Genomic DNA, 14382 nt, shown 5'->3' on the forward strand with positions numbered 1-14382 from the left:
TTTTGTTTTCTGTATATGGCACATGATGATGCCTCTAATGACGATGTCCAAATAAAAGCAATCAAAGCCTCTAAACTTTGACAGCCAAAGTGATTACAGTAGCAATGTGTTGTCTTAAAGTATATCAAAAGCACAAACCTCTTTTTGTTATAGAGTGTGACAAGGTTAGAAGCTCTATCTGGATTTTATTGCAGTTTTTCCCCCTTGTCACTAAAACAGGAGGTAAGGGGAAATCTTCCAATTCGGACACCTGTTCCAATGACACTTGTCTAAGGCAGTGATAGCGAACCTTGGCACTCCAGATGTTTTGGAACTCCATTTCTCATGATGCTCATGCACTCTGCAGTGTAGTTGAGGATCATGGGAAATGTAGTTTCAAAACATCTGGGGTGCCAAGGTTCGCCATCACTGGTATAAGGGATGAAGTTTTTATTACTTCCATGGGACAGGAATTAAAAGTGATTCTTTTAAGCACTTTGAGTCCCCAGGGCAAAAAGCGCTATAGAAATACAAATTTAATTAAAATTCTCCCCAATATGACACAAAGGGCAAAACAAAGTCTGACAGGCATTGGCATATGTGCCTAAATAAAGTTATTTTTCTTTGATTTTCATCTAACTGGTGTCCCTAGTTGACTCCTTCCTTGGGGAGACCTCCAATCTTCCCAATCTTTTTTGCATAGTCTATTTTTTGGTCAACGGCCACCTCCTGTTGGATACATAGAGGTTGGGCCCGTTTATTCATTTTATTCGGGCCCCATCACCTCTATATTCATCTCCATACAATAATTTTTGCTCCTGTGAATTTTTCTTTAGCTTAGTTGACAGGTATTATAGCCATTCCCTACTCTATCTAGAAAAAAAGCTTGGGCTTTAGATATATTTCAGTATCATCCACTACTGTATAGAAAAGATTTTTTTACCAAGGGTGTCCCGTCCTCTCTAACACCAGAAAAGCTCCAGATGCCAATGCAATCCTTTCCCCTGCTTGACCAGCTAGTGTAAGTGGCTCAGTAGTGGAGAGCAGGGCATTATCTATTCTTGCACAGATATTTGGAAGCATTGGTTACATTGTTACAAGAAAATTAGGCATGGCATGATAGTTATCCGACCATTGCAAGCCATGTTAAAATCAGATGCTTCACTAAGATATGTAAAACCAATTTTACTTCATTTCCACTGGGCAAAATTTGAAAAATAATTAACTGAAAACTGTATGTTAAGGAATGAACTTACAAGCAAAGGAAGCTTTAAGGAGTCATTGATGTCTTTGTTCACAGCTGAAACCCATGATGTCACCACACTAGTCTCAAGCCTGTTATGTCCATTTGAAAAACATAGTAAGGTAACACAGTATAGAAACATTGTATAGGAAGATCATTATTTAAGGAAACTGTGCTGAATTAATCAATTACAGATACAGGAATTTTCCAATCTACACAACTTCATTAGATGGCATTTAAGAAATTATTCAGCTGTTTTCACCCATAACCTCATAGATATGCTCACTCGTATAAGTCCGCATTTCTACATTAAACTCAGGAAAAAACAGTAGACTACAATATAAATGCTGGGATTTTAAAAGAGGCAATCAATCTGATTGAAGTCAATTTCATGGCTATAAGTCAAATAAACATCACAGGTTTCTTGGACAGGCCACACACCATTGTCCAATTCCCATACCTCCTAACTGTCCCTAATTTAGAGGAACTGTCCCTGATTTGGAACAAAGTCCCTCTGTCACTCTTTCCTGCTCATTTGTTTGATTGTGGTCTGATCTATATAGTGGTATATAAAATATATTTTTTATCTTTCAAAAAGTGTTGCCCATTCATCCAATTTCTAAATTGTTGCATTTGTAAATAACAGTTTGTGCACCTTTCTAGCTCTTCTGATATCTCATTATACATATGTCTCAGTTCCCAGCCCATGTCTCCTTCAAGAGTGATAGGTGATACTCTCTTCAGATGTACCATAGGACCCTAGAAAGAAGGATACATTTAATTAAATTATAAATTCATTTAGGTATATATTTCATACTAACGGCTGTCAGTGACAATCACATAAAAAAAAAAAAAAATGAAACTTACAGAAATCCTTGCTCGAAGTCCCTTTATCCACAAAAAATTGCTGATTGTAGGAGTCAAATTAATATGCAAAGGTGGATTAAGTGCCATTTCCATATACATTGTCTTTACTTGATGAAGTTCTTCCATAAACATGCTATACAATAGGAGATCCTTATCCTTCAGGTGGTCCTAAAAAATGTACAGAAAAACATGTCAACTATAGAAAAAACTAACTGTTTTTCCATTTATTCAATAATTATTTTGAAATAGAAAAAAAAATGAAATTATTTTAATGTTTACTCAGCAGAAAGTGAATAAATGAATACTATAAATATTATAAAGCTGCAGAAAGAGAGAGCATTTTCCACTAGGAAGCAGATCCTATACATTCAGACTGGTCTGCACCAAATGCAAGCAGATGATTCTACAGTAGATATGTCAAGCTGACCCCAATCAGCGATTTAATTCAAAACAGCAGGGAGAAACATTCATTTTAAAGCTACACAAGTGGGCTCAGGGCTGGACCATGGATTTTTGACACCCTAGGTGAAAATCCCACTGCTGAGTGACAGCGGTGGTGGTGGGATGGGATGTTTGACAGCAGTGGTGGGATGGGATCAGTGGCAGCTGTGGTGGGGGGGGGTGGTATGAGTGGCAGCAGGGATGGAATGGGATGAGATGGGATGGGATGAGTGGCATCTGTGGTGGGATGAGATGAGTGGCAGCAGAGATGGGATGAGTGGCAGCAGAGATAAAATGAGTGGGATGAGTGGCAGCAGGGATGGGAAGAGTGGCAGCAGGGATGGGATGAGTGGCAGCAGGGATTGGATGAGTGGCAGCAGGGATTGGATGAGTGGCAGTAGGGATAGGATGAGTGGCAGTAGGGATAGGATGAGTGCCAGCAGGGATGGGATGAGTTGCAGCAGGGATAGGATGGGATGAATGGCAGCAGGGGTGGGATGGGATGAGTGGAAGTAGGGATAGGATGAGTGGCAGTAGGGATGGGATAAGTGGCAGCAGGGATGGGATGAGTGGCAGCTGGGATGGGATGGGATGAGTGGCAGCGGGGATGGGATGGGAGGAGTGGCAGCAGGGATGGGATGGAATGAGTGGCAGCAGGGATGGAATGGGATGAGTGGCAGCTGCGGTGGCAGCAGGGATGGGATGGTCGGAAGCGGGGATAGGATGAGTGGCAGTAGGGATGGGATAAATGGCAGCAGGGATGGCATGAGTGGCAGCAGGGATGGGATGGTATGAGTGGCAGCTGTGGTGGTATGGGATGAGTGGCAGCAGGGATGGAATGAGTGGTAGCAGGGATGAGACAGAAGAATTAGGAGTATTCAGCTCCAGCTATTGTTCTGTGCTATGACTAGGAATTGGCGATTGGTTTGGCCTGAGCATGAGTTTAAGCTAAATATTTGCCTGTACAGCTGTTCGTTGAACATCTGAATTTGCAGGGTCTTCGCCAGGCGCTTCTCCTAACGAACACCCTGCAATGCACTGAACGCTGCACAGTGCATTCTGTGCCCTGATTGGCCAAAGCTTTGCCCAATCCGGGCGCAGTGTAAGCTGGTTGTTAGGGAGTGGGGCAGAGAAGTCGGCCGCGGCGTCCCTAACAACTGATGAGTCATCAGCTGTCAATGGTTTCCCCGCTGACAGCTGAAAAATAAAAAAAGTGGCATTTAAAAATAAAGAAAAAAACAGCATGTGGTGGGGTACCCCCCCCAGTCCATACCTGGCTCAGCATGCACCAGTTCTTGACAACAGAAGGGGGGGTGCAACCAGGTGATGTACCTAGGTGGCCCTGCCCCTTACCTGTATAAGAAATGTCAAAGCACAGAGCATGCACTCAGCGGGAGGCCGTCCCAGGAGGCGAGAGCGTTTTGGATTTTTTGGATTGTTCGGGTCAGTGGGCAGTGTGATTGATGATGGATTTACATTGAATGACACTATTTTTTATTTTTTTAAAAAAATGAATTGTCACAACCTTGTTTCGTTTTTATCATTTTTTTTTACACTTGTTTGGTAAATGGTGAATTCACATGGGGGGCTGGGATCTGGGGGCCTCCTTGTTAATCTGATAAGCCCTCCGCCCACAGACCCCCACAACTACCTTCCACGGCTGTGGGGAAGAGGCCCTTGTCCCCATCAACACCCCAAAGCACCCATCCCCCTTATGTTCAGGGCATGTGGCCTGGTATGGTTAAGGAGGTGGGGACGCTCGCTTTTCTGACCTTTCAGGTTGCATGCCTGGATAAGGGCCTGGTGTGCATTTTGGGAGGAATTTTTTATTTTTTTTTTTTGGCGTGTGGTTCTCCTCCTTCTCCTACCACTTTACAGGTAGAGTAAGTGGACCCCCCAGGCACTATATTTTCATTTTTATTGTTGCACTTTAGGCATAATTAAGAATCACTGCTCCTGAAAAAAATTATTGTTTAAAAAAAAAAAAAAAAAATATTGATAAATGTCCCTCAGGGCATTACTCAGACCCCCATACCCCTTTTATGGTCAATTACTTGCATATAAGCCTTCAAAAAGGGGACTTTTTTTCCTGTTCGGCTCCCATAGATTTCAATGGGGTTCCCTGTTCGGGTTAGAACATTTTCCCTGTTCGGGAGCACTGCTGCAAACTAAATAGGGGGGTGTTCGGCCCATGTCTAGCTGTGACAGACACAGCCTAGAACAAGGAGCAGATCAGTCCTTATTAACAAGGGCTTGCACCCCATTTTGTTAATTAGAAGCAGCATCTGTTCTATTTTCTTAGTTTAGATCACTATAAATAATGAGTTATCAAATTACCTTAACAATATCTCTTCTGCTGACACCTTCAAACACCTCCAGCAGCCTGAGCTGGGATGCAACAGTTGGACATTGGTCAAAACTGCATCTAAGAATATTTCCAAGTTGATGTTCCAGACTCTGCAATAAAAATATGCCACATTCTTAATGTCTTCGTCCAACATAGCATGAAAATATAATGACTGCTAAAGGGGTTAAAATGGGGTTTTAGCAAAGAAGAAGTTAATACTCCCACTCCCCATGCCACCAAATGCCACTGTAATGAAAAGTAATCTTTTTTCCTTCCCTTGAAGACTCTTTAGCATCTATCATATTATGCACCTAAATTTGTTTTTGAGTGTCGCATTCACAATTACATTTCAGATATCTGTAATGGAACAATGGTCCATGCATTACCTCCAACACAATGTCCAGCATGCTCTTCATTATTCTCAGACCATCTTGACAGGCAATGAAGATTTTCAAAGCACATTAGCCAATAGTAACCAATCAGAAATCATTTATTTTAATGTAGGAAATATGAATTCTGCTTGGCTGCTATTGGTTACTGTGCTTACGTATTGCTCTTGAAACTGTTCTTTGATGTCTGCAGTTGTTTTACAATGTACACTGCTGCTTAGGCAAAAGTGCACAATTAAATAGATTAAATAGTACTGAAGAAACAGTACTAAACTATAAACTTAGGGAAATAAAGGGCAAGGTTGGTAACTTCCCTGTTTCTGCATTGCCTGCTGTACTGGCTCTCGATTCTTTCCCCTGCGGCCCATCAACTTCTCAACCTAGACTGCTCATACAAAGGGACTTTTCATGGAATATAAAAGATGTGGAATCCACAGATTTTTCAGTTCATATTACCTAGCGAAAACAATATCGATCCATCGATCTGTCTGTCTATCTACCTATCTATCTATCTATCTTTCATAAAAGCTTTGGCTATGGCTTTGGTTTCCATGTAGTGAGTTCTCACATAACGCTACCACCTCACTTACAGTGCATCGCTGCTCTCACTACCTTTCCGAGAATTGGGCTCTCATCACCACCTAGGACTTGCTCTCTACATTCCTATAGCAGCTGTGCCCCATCATACTATTCTAGTGGCTGTACTTTAGGTGGGGATGTCCTGTATGCAGACAGAGCTGCCCAGCAGGATTGATCATGCATGATTTTATAAAACAAAAATTACAAGTAATATTCTGTGTTCCCAATTTTCTACAATGTAGTACAAATGGGACTGAGAGATAAACTTACCTTAATCGTAGTTCTCAAATCAAAAAATGCTTTCTGAAATGGACTATTTTTGTCAATGATAAAAATATCTTTAACTTGGCTAATAAATGCATCTTTGGCCAGACAATATGAATTCCAGATATCCTGTACCATAGCATCCAAACTTGAAGTGCCGGCACCTCCTATTGCGGTTACAGCCTTTAATACCTCAAAATGCTTCATGGTCTCCACCAAATCAAGAACGTCATTGCATCTAGTAAGAAAAAAGGATGCTTCAGTACAAGTAACATATAGGGTCATTTATTATAGCCAGGAAAGGTGAAACACAAGGTAAAGTGTGACCAGCCAAAATGTTTTCATCCTAAATGAGAGGACACAGTAACTGAAAATATGGCAGTTTGCTGACATAACACTGTATTGAATGGTAGTACTATAAACAGGCACCATTTTTTTTTTTTTTTTACAAACCTTAAAGTGGATGTACACCCTCACATATACCCAGTGAAGTGAACAGCCTCAGAGGATACACAGAGATTAAAACAATCTCCCTACATAAGTTTTGTTTGTATATCTGCTGTCTTCAACTTTCTACACTTTTAAGAAAGTGAACATTGTGTTAGAATTTTTTCTAAAGCCTCGTACACACGCAACGATCGTTGGCTGAGAATTTTCAGCCAACGTCCGATCGGCCGATTGTCGGCTTGTTAGTATGATGCTTCCGACAACCGACTGCGACTTTTCGGCCGAACAAAATCTGGTGTGCATGCTATAAAATTGACTGCCAACAGGACTGCCGATTGTTCGTCAGTCAGTACAGATTTCGCAGACAAAAAAGTGATGAGCAAGACTGGGCATGCTCAGTGAAGAAAAAACACACGAAAAGTAAACCAGAACATGACATCACTTCTGAAGTTGGTTTTTGTTGGCCGATAAAATTTGTGTGCAGTCTAGAGCACATTTCAACCAACACAACAACACTGGACAAAAGACGGCCGATCGGTCGGCCAACAATCGCGTATGTACGAGGCTTTACTGTTCCAGCACTGGGTGTGGAGTCTTGACATACACTGTGTGACAGCTGATTGGGGGAAAGGCACACACCCCCTCAACATAGGCAGAGAAAGGAAGAAACATGCAGAGCTGTGCTGTGAATAGGCCAGCTCTCTGCTAATTTATCTCTATTTACCCACCCCGACACAAATTTCAAGCTGCTTTTATATCCTGTGTTGGAGAACTTGTCAGACGTTATCATGCTGATAACAGTGGAACAGAACAGCAGAAAGGCATGGGACTCAGGGCTTTGGAGAGAATTATGTAATCACTACAGATATATGTGCCTAGGTCAAATTTCATGAATGAGGTTTACATCCACTATAAGCCTAATTCCAGGCATAACTTCTTTTTATGTTGTTTGTTTATAAACTTAGGAAGAGTAGATACTTTTTATTGTTGCCAGTGACTGTGTTGAAGGAGGTTTTCCCCTAATTTCCTTACTCTGTGACAGCAGAAAAAAATTAGGGGATTGTTTATAATTGAGACAGAGATTTCCTATTTCCCTTTCTTACCAAGAGTAATGGGAATTCACCACAGTGGGAACACAAACCACAAATTAGAAAAAAAAAAAAAAAAGCATAGGTTCTATTCTAAAGTTTTAACTGATGCTAGGTTTGAATGGTTATTTTCCATTAACCGGTTGCCGACTGCCCACAGTATATTTACTGCGGCAGTCAGCCCCGGCCAGGCAGAGTGACGTAGATCTACGTCACTCGCCTGTCATCCGCTTTAGAGCCAATAGCGGGCGAGCACGCGCCCGCCTCGGCTCCTTCACGGCGGACATCGGGTCCGCCGGTCACACTACAATCGTCGGTAGAACGGGAGAAAGGCAGAGCGGCTTATGTAAACAAGCCGCCTGTCATTCTCCCTGTGTAAAAATGCAGATCAGACGGTTCTACTATGTAGAACCGTTGATCTGTGTTTTTACACTAGGAGACCTGTCCCACTACAGTTAGAATCACGCCCCTAGGACACACTTAACCCCTCCCTGTCCAATATAGTTAACCCCTTCCCTGCCAGTGTCATTTTTGCAGTAACAGTGCATATATATAGCACTGATTACTGCAGTAATGTCACTGGTACCCCCAAAAGTGTCAAAAATGTCAGTCAAGGGTCCGATCTGTCCGCCGCAATGTCGCAGTACCGCAAAAAAATAATCGCAGATCGCCGCCATTACTCGTTAAAAAAAAAACACCAAAAATGACAAAAATCTTTCCCTTTGTTAGTAAACGCGATAACTTTTGCGCAAACCAATAAAAATACGCTTTTTGCGATTTTTTTTACCAAACATATGTAGCATAAAACAAATTGGCCGAAAATGTTAAAAAATTTTGATTTTTACTTTTTTTTGGGGGGGGAATTTCATATAAAAAAAATGAAAAATATTGTTATTTTTGCAAAATTTACGCTCTTTTTTTGTTTATAGCGCATGATCAAAAAATCGCACAGGTGATCAAATACCACCAAAAGAAAGCTCTGTTTGTGGGGAAAAAAAGGACGTGAAATTCGTTTAGGTACATTGTCGCACGACCGCGCAATTGTCCATTAAAGTCACGCAGTAAAAAATCGCAAAAAACCCCCTGGTCAGGAAGAGGGTAAAATCTTCCGGGGCTTAAGTGGTTAAGATATTCACACTCACATGTTAACAACAATGATAAGGAATAAGGAAATTCCATTACCAGGGATTTTCCTGCTTTTTTATGAAGAAAGCTCACCTTTCCATAAAAATATTCATATTCTGGAAACAAGGTGCATTGTACAGAGGCCAGGGAGAATCTACCCATTTGGCATCTTCTTCATCCTTCTGATTTTTATCATTCATGGAAAGGTCCCTTCCATAAACTCTTGGAATTGGCACTTCATACATGGTAATGTTACAAACAGTTTCTGCTGCTTTCTTGGATCTGCAAAGAGTAACAGCACTCAATTAAGGAATCTTGCGTTTTACTAAACATCATGTAGTGTTTTATAGAAACAACAGTACTCTTATATGGGAAAAACACTGTTTATGGGAGTTGTCTCTTAAAGTTAGCCATATGTGAACAATTAATAAATAAGGATCTGTACCTAGCCCTTCCTCCTCCTTAAAATATCACAGTTGAGCAGGACTGAAGAAGGAAAAAAGTTCTACTCCCGAAGAGCAAAAGGACCTTCTTGTATGTAAGCTGTGCTGACAGTAAACATACTTTAGTTGAGAGGTTCTAGGCACCAACAAGAAACTTTTCAGTCATCTCAATGACAGCATATACGCTGATTTTCTAGTTAAGTTAGGTATGGTGCTAATTGGTTTTATTTTTTTTACTGGCTCGAATTTTAGTCTTTTCTCAAGCACACAGCAGCAAGGTAGCTAATCTTCATAATGCCATTAAATGTCAATCTGCAGTTTTCATAATCACCAGGAAATGAGACAGTAGATAAGTTGATACATGTACAGTGTATCTCTATATGTAGTGAAAAGTCCACAGAGAGACAAGGGGGGAATTGGGACTATGCGATACTAAATAAAGAAAAATGTAATAGAGAATAGAAATGTAAATATTGGAAATGAATATTCTAAAAATATTTTTTTATTGATACAAAACGCAGTAAAATACATCAATGAAAGATCATTGTTGGGTAAGGAAAAAAAAAAACATGAAAGCATACAAGAGGACATTAATGTATATATACGGTAAGGCCCCTGATATAAATACAAATACAGATGTCGAAAGTAGTGGACACAGAAGTCAATGTCCTCTTGTATGCTTTCATGGTTTTTTATCTTACCCAACAATGATCTTTCATTGATGTATTTTATTGCGTTTTGTATCAATAAAATTTGTTTTTTTAGAATATTAATTTGCAATATTTAGATTTTTATTCTCTATTACATTTTTCTTTATTTGGTATCGCATAGTCCCAATTCCCCCCTTGTCCCTGTGTGGACTTTTCACTATATTTTCAGGGAGAGATACCCCCCTTTTTTTGTATAATTACTTTCAAATTTTGGAACATAGCTTTTTGGAATATATTTATATGTAGTTTATTCATGATTGTCAAAAATAGTGTGATATGATTTACATAAATAATTTACTTTGTTAAGCTGGCATTTTCCTCCATCTTCAACGTATTAAACTCATCAGCTTTGATTTTTACATCAAGGTAATTTCCACGAAACGTTGCACAAATTTTTAAAGCTTCCTTTAGCAAACTGTATGCCTGTAATGTGTATAAGAATATATTATTTTTTTAAATAAAAAACATATTTATAATATACATAATAAGTATAATAATATAGCAATATATATTGACATATTAGTAATCAAAATAATAATATGAAGTTGACCAGGATTAATTTGTACTCTCAACAACTCAAAAGCATATTCAGATACCTTCCCACCCTTTTGAATATTAGTCTGTGGTAGATATAATTATTATTACTATACAGGATTTATATAGTGCTAACAGGTTGTGCAGCGCTTTACAACATAAGGGCAGACAGTACAATTACAATACAATTTCATACAATACATATTCAGAGAATAATGAACATCAACTCACTTTTTAGTAACTAAAATACTTTTCTTTTAGATGTACCCCTGGCAATTATTCAAAGAAATTTGGGCAAGATTTGTGTGATGGTCATATAAAGAGCAGTGTCCATAAACTATAATAGTCAAGTAGGAATAAACATTGCAGAACTCTTTTTCTCAAATTAAAATTACTGTGTTGCCTTGTGTTTAAAAATCCTATGACAGAATTTTAAAAGAAAACCCTTTGGGTCTGGTATAGATTTTATGAGGAACTCCACGCCAAAATTTAAAAAAAAAAAAAAAAAAAAAAATGACGTGGGGTCCCCCCAAAATTCATACCAGGCCCTTGGGGTCTGGTACAGATTTTAAGGGGAGCTCCACACCAAAATTAAAAAACAAAAACGACGTGCCCCCCCCCCAAAATACCTACCAGACCTTTATCCAAACATGCAGCTGCTTGCCCTTAACATAGGGAAGGTGCTTTGGGGTGCCCCCCAAAGCACCTTTATTTCCATGTTGATGGGGACAAGGGCCTCTGCCTGACAATCCTGGGCTGTGGTTGTGGTTGTCTGCAGATGGGGGGGGGCTTATCGGAATCTGGAAGCCCCCTTTAACACGGGTAAACCCAAGATCTCGGCGACCTCCCACATGTGCATGGGTATCAGGTACAAAGTACCCGTACCCATTCACCAAAGAAGTGTAAAAAAGTAAAAACCACAGAACACAGTTTTTGACAAGTTTTCTATTAAAAGGAAAAAAAACAGTGCTCCTTGATGTAAATCCATTGTCAATCACAATGCCTGCCGGACCCAAAAAATAGAAAAAAATGAAAAAACGCTTTGCCTCTTAAGAGGCTACCGGATCTTAAGTTTTGACAGTTCTTTTATAGGCAAGGGACGGGATAAGTTGTGAGTCAGAAATTAGGTCAGAGTTACTGCAGGTCAGGCTGAATGGCTCCAAAGAGGCAGGTTTCTGGTACAATTCCCTCAATAGAGATGTTTGGACTGATCTGCATACTTGAGGGAACTTGGCCAATCCCCAGGCAGAATATCCTGGCAAGGGGACTAGGTCAGCCCTTAAGTATGGAGGAGCAATGCCAGCAGGGGAGTCGGATGGAAGATGGAGTGCTGAGGAAGCTGTCGGTGGCCTAGGAGGGAATCCCTGGGTCTAGGAGGGCTCTGCCTCAAGGCTGGGTTCAGGCTGGCTTGAGAAATACCTATAAGCATCACGGTTTGAGGAGAAATCTTGCCTAAGGAGCAGCAGGACAGAGTGAGTACATCAGCACAAGGGGAGAGACTGCCACATGTAGCAAGCTTTCAGGAGGACAGTGCTGTGCTTAAAGGGAGATTATAAAGGCAGAAGAAGAACTGTCCAGGACTTTGTACATAGGGAGGAAGTTGTACCCATTGATTGTTTCGGCCAAATAGGGCATGCCATAACCCCCTTTACCCAAGGCTGGTCCAAGACATTGTGCTACCTGAGTCCAAGAACGAAATTCTGCCCCCCCCCCAAAAAAAATAACACCTACCATATGGCCCCCACATCCATTATTTTATATCATGATAATGGATGATATGCTATCCAGCAGATCAACAGCCACTGCTAGAAAAAATGATGCACACCCTTTGTGTCCTGTCACACTGAACAAACTTATATTACCTCTCTGTTGCTCTCCCAGCGCTCCCACAGTCTTCAGTGCCTAACCTCCCGCATGCACCACAGCAGAAGAAGGTGGGCCAGGCGCGAGGCCAGCCGCACCCCCTCCTTCAGTTCCACCCAATAGAAATGCAAGCCTTGCAAGCTGCGCTCAAACATCAGCTGCTGACAGAGTCAGTGGGAAAGGGATCTTTCATTGCTCTCTGTCTCCTGTGGGTACTCTGCCGCTGGCAGCACACACCCCTGAGCTCTTCATGTGTGTTCGAGTGTCAAAAGTCGGTGTTAGACTGTGTGCGAGCACCCTCGCACCCGGCAACTATAAGCATGCGTGTTGCGGGCAGCAGGGCAGCCTTTTTACAGGGCAGCGGAGCGACCACCTCTGCATGGCACACAAAACTGCTAGAAAAAAATGGACCCAGTGGGACCCATGGTAGGGCAAGCCCTGCCTTTACCCAATCCAAGTTATTATCTACAATAAAACAATAAAACCAAGCTCAGAGATGATTTTCTTGTGTCCGGATGAAAGTCGAAAATGCTTGTTGCCTGGCTGTGCAGAAATAGGGGAACTAGTTACCAGCAGCTCCTGCGGGGGTAGTGCTACAAAAATATATCAAAGGTAACCAAAATTACTAAAAACACAGATCTGGAGACTTATCTGACTGCACATTTGTAAAGCAAATTGGATAATGCTTTACAAAGGTGTTTGCCTTCATATAGATCAGCCAGGGTTTCAAAGGATGAACGTTTTTGTCTGTCCAGACTCACTGGATATGTGTCTTTTCCATCCTATGTAACTCAGAATAAAGGCTATGGGCCTGTACAAAGATCTTCCAGAAACATACCATAGATATTCTTACCTGAGTATTCTGAAGCAAATCGTTTCCTAGCAGACCACAAGCTATCTGAACCACTTCATTGGACATTAATCTAAGCAGGTTTACAAATACTTTACGTTGATGATAATATCTAATAAAAAAAATGACATTAGAAGTATTTAGTCATCATACATGTAATTTTATGCAATTATCTATCATAAAAAAGATTTCAAAAATAACATTTGAACAATTAACAAATATTTTTGCAACACAAGAGAAAAGCTTAATTGTAGGAATTTCATGACAATTGCTCATTGCTCTTATTATCACAAGACTAGAAGAGACCAATTTAAATGAAGAATTTTTACCGTTATCTCTGCCGGTTCACACTTCAGCGGTGTCAGACATCGCATATGATTCGTACCACACTGCTCTGCAAATCACATGCGATGTCTGTGCGTTGCGAATTCAGCCATACAGATTGTATGGCTGAATTTGCATTGCATTCGGACCAGAGTCCCACAGGACCCTTTCTTTGGTTCGCACCGGAATCGGATTGCATGGGTGAGAGCAAAAAATGTTCCCATCATGTAATGACCGAATTTTGATTGATAAATCGTTCAATGGACATAAATTAATCAGTTTTTCATTTGCTTTGTCACATATGCCTAGTGCAAAAATAGTGCAAACCGTCCTGGGGAGAAACACATTAACCTTTCAATTTATCGTTCGTTCGGCAGAATTTTCCAAACTGTTCCTTCGATTTTTCAGCTCTGAAAAGTTAAAACTGATTTTCTATTTGTGCCCATTATCTGGGAAAAAATCAAACGAACTAATCAAATGACAGATTTTCTAACTATTTTTCGGCTAGTGTATGGCCAGTATTAGGGCTCTTTCACACGGAGCGGATCGCATTGCGATCCGCTCAGACACTTTGTTTTTTCCACGGAGCGGATGACACTTGTGTCATCCGGTCCGTATGTCCGCATATCATCCCATCCATTTGCGGATGATATACGGACATAATATAGGTCTATGGGCATTGCGGATGTCAGCGGATGACACCGCTGACATCCGATTTTGCATCCGTTCTGCTTTTTAAACGGAACAAAAATAGGGTTCTGTTCTGTTCCAAAAAACGGAACAGAACTGAAAGGATGAAAATCGGATGTCAGCAGATGGTCATCCGCTGACATCCGCATGCCATTGACATACATTATGTCCGTATATCATGCGCAAAAAAAATAGGATG

The 14382-nt window shown here is 40.8% G+C and overlaps 1 protein-coding gene across 1 annotated transcript in view; it reads right to left on the reverse strand.

Moving 5' to 3' along the window:
* The window catches only part of LOC309548132 (uncharacterized protein), a 707228-nt gene that overhangs the window by 644368 nt on the left and 48478 nt on the right, over positions 1-14382 (reverse strand). The window contains exons 8-15 of the mRNA XM_082248097.1: positions 13173-13281; positions 10221-10345; positions 8863-9051; positions 6116-6347; positions 4868-4987; positions 2090-2257; positions 1878-1981; positions 1236-1314 (exon numbers count right to left, since the gene is read on the reverse strand). Of these exons, the coding sequence (XP_082104223.1) occupies positions 1236-1314; positions 1878-1981; positions 2090-2257; positions 4868-4987; positions 6116-6347; positions 8863-9051; positions 10221-10345; positions 13173-13281 (1126 nt within the window). The remainder of the gene's footprint in view (positions 1-1235; positions 1315-1877; positions 1982-2089; positions 2258-4867; positions 4988-6115; positions 6348-8862; positions 9052-10220; positions 10346-13172; positions 13282-14382) is intronic.

Source organism: Pelophylax lessonae (assembly GCF_965119305.1).
Source record: "Pelophylax lessonae genome assembly, chromosome: 2".
NCBI lineage: Eukaryota > Metazoa > Chordata > Amphibia > Anura > Ranidae > Pelophylax > Pelophylax lessonae.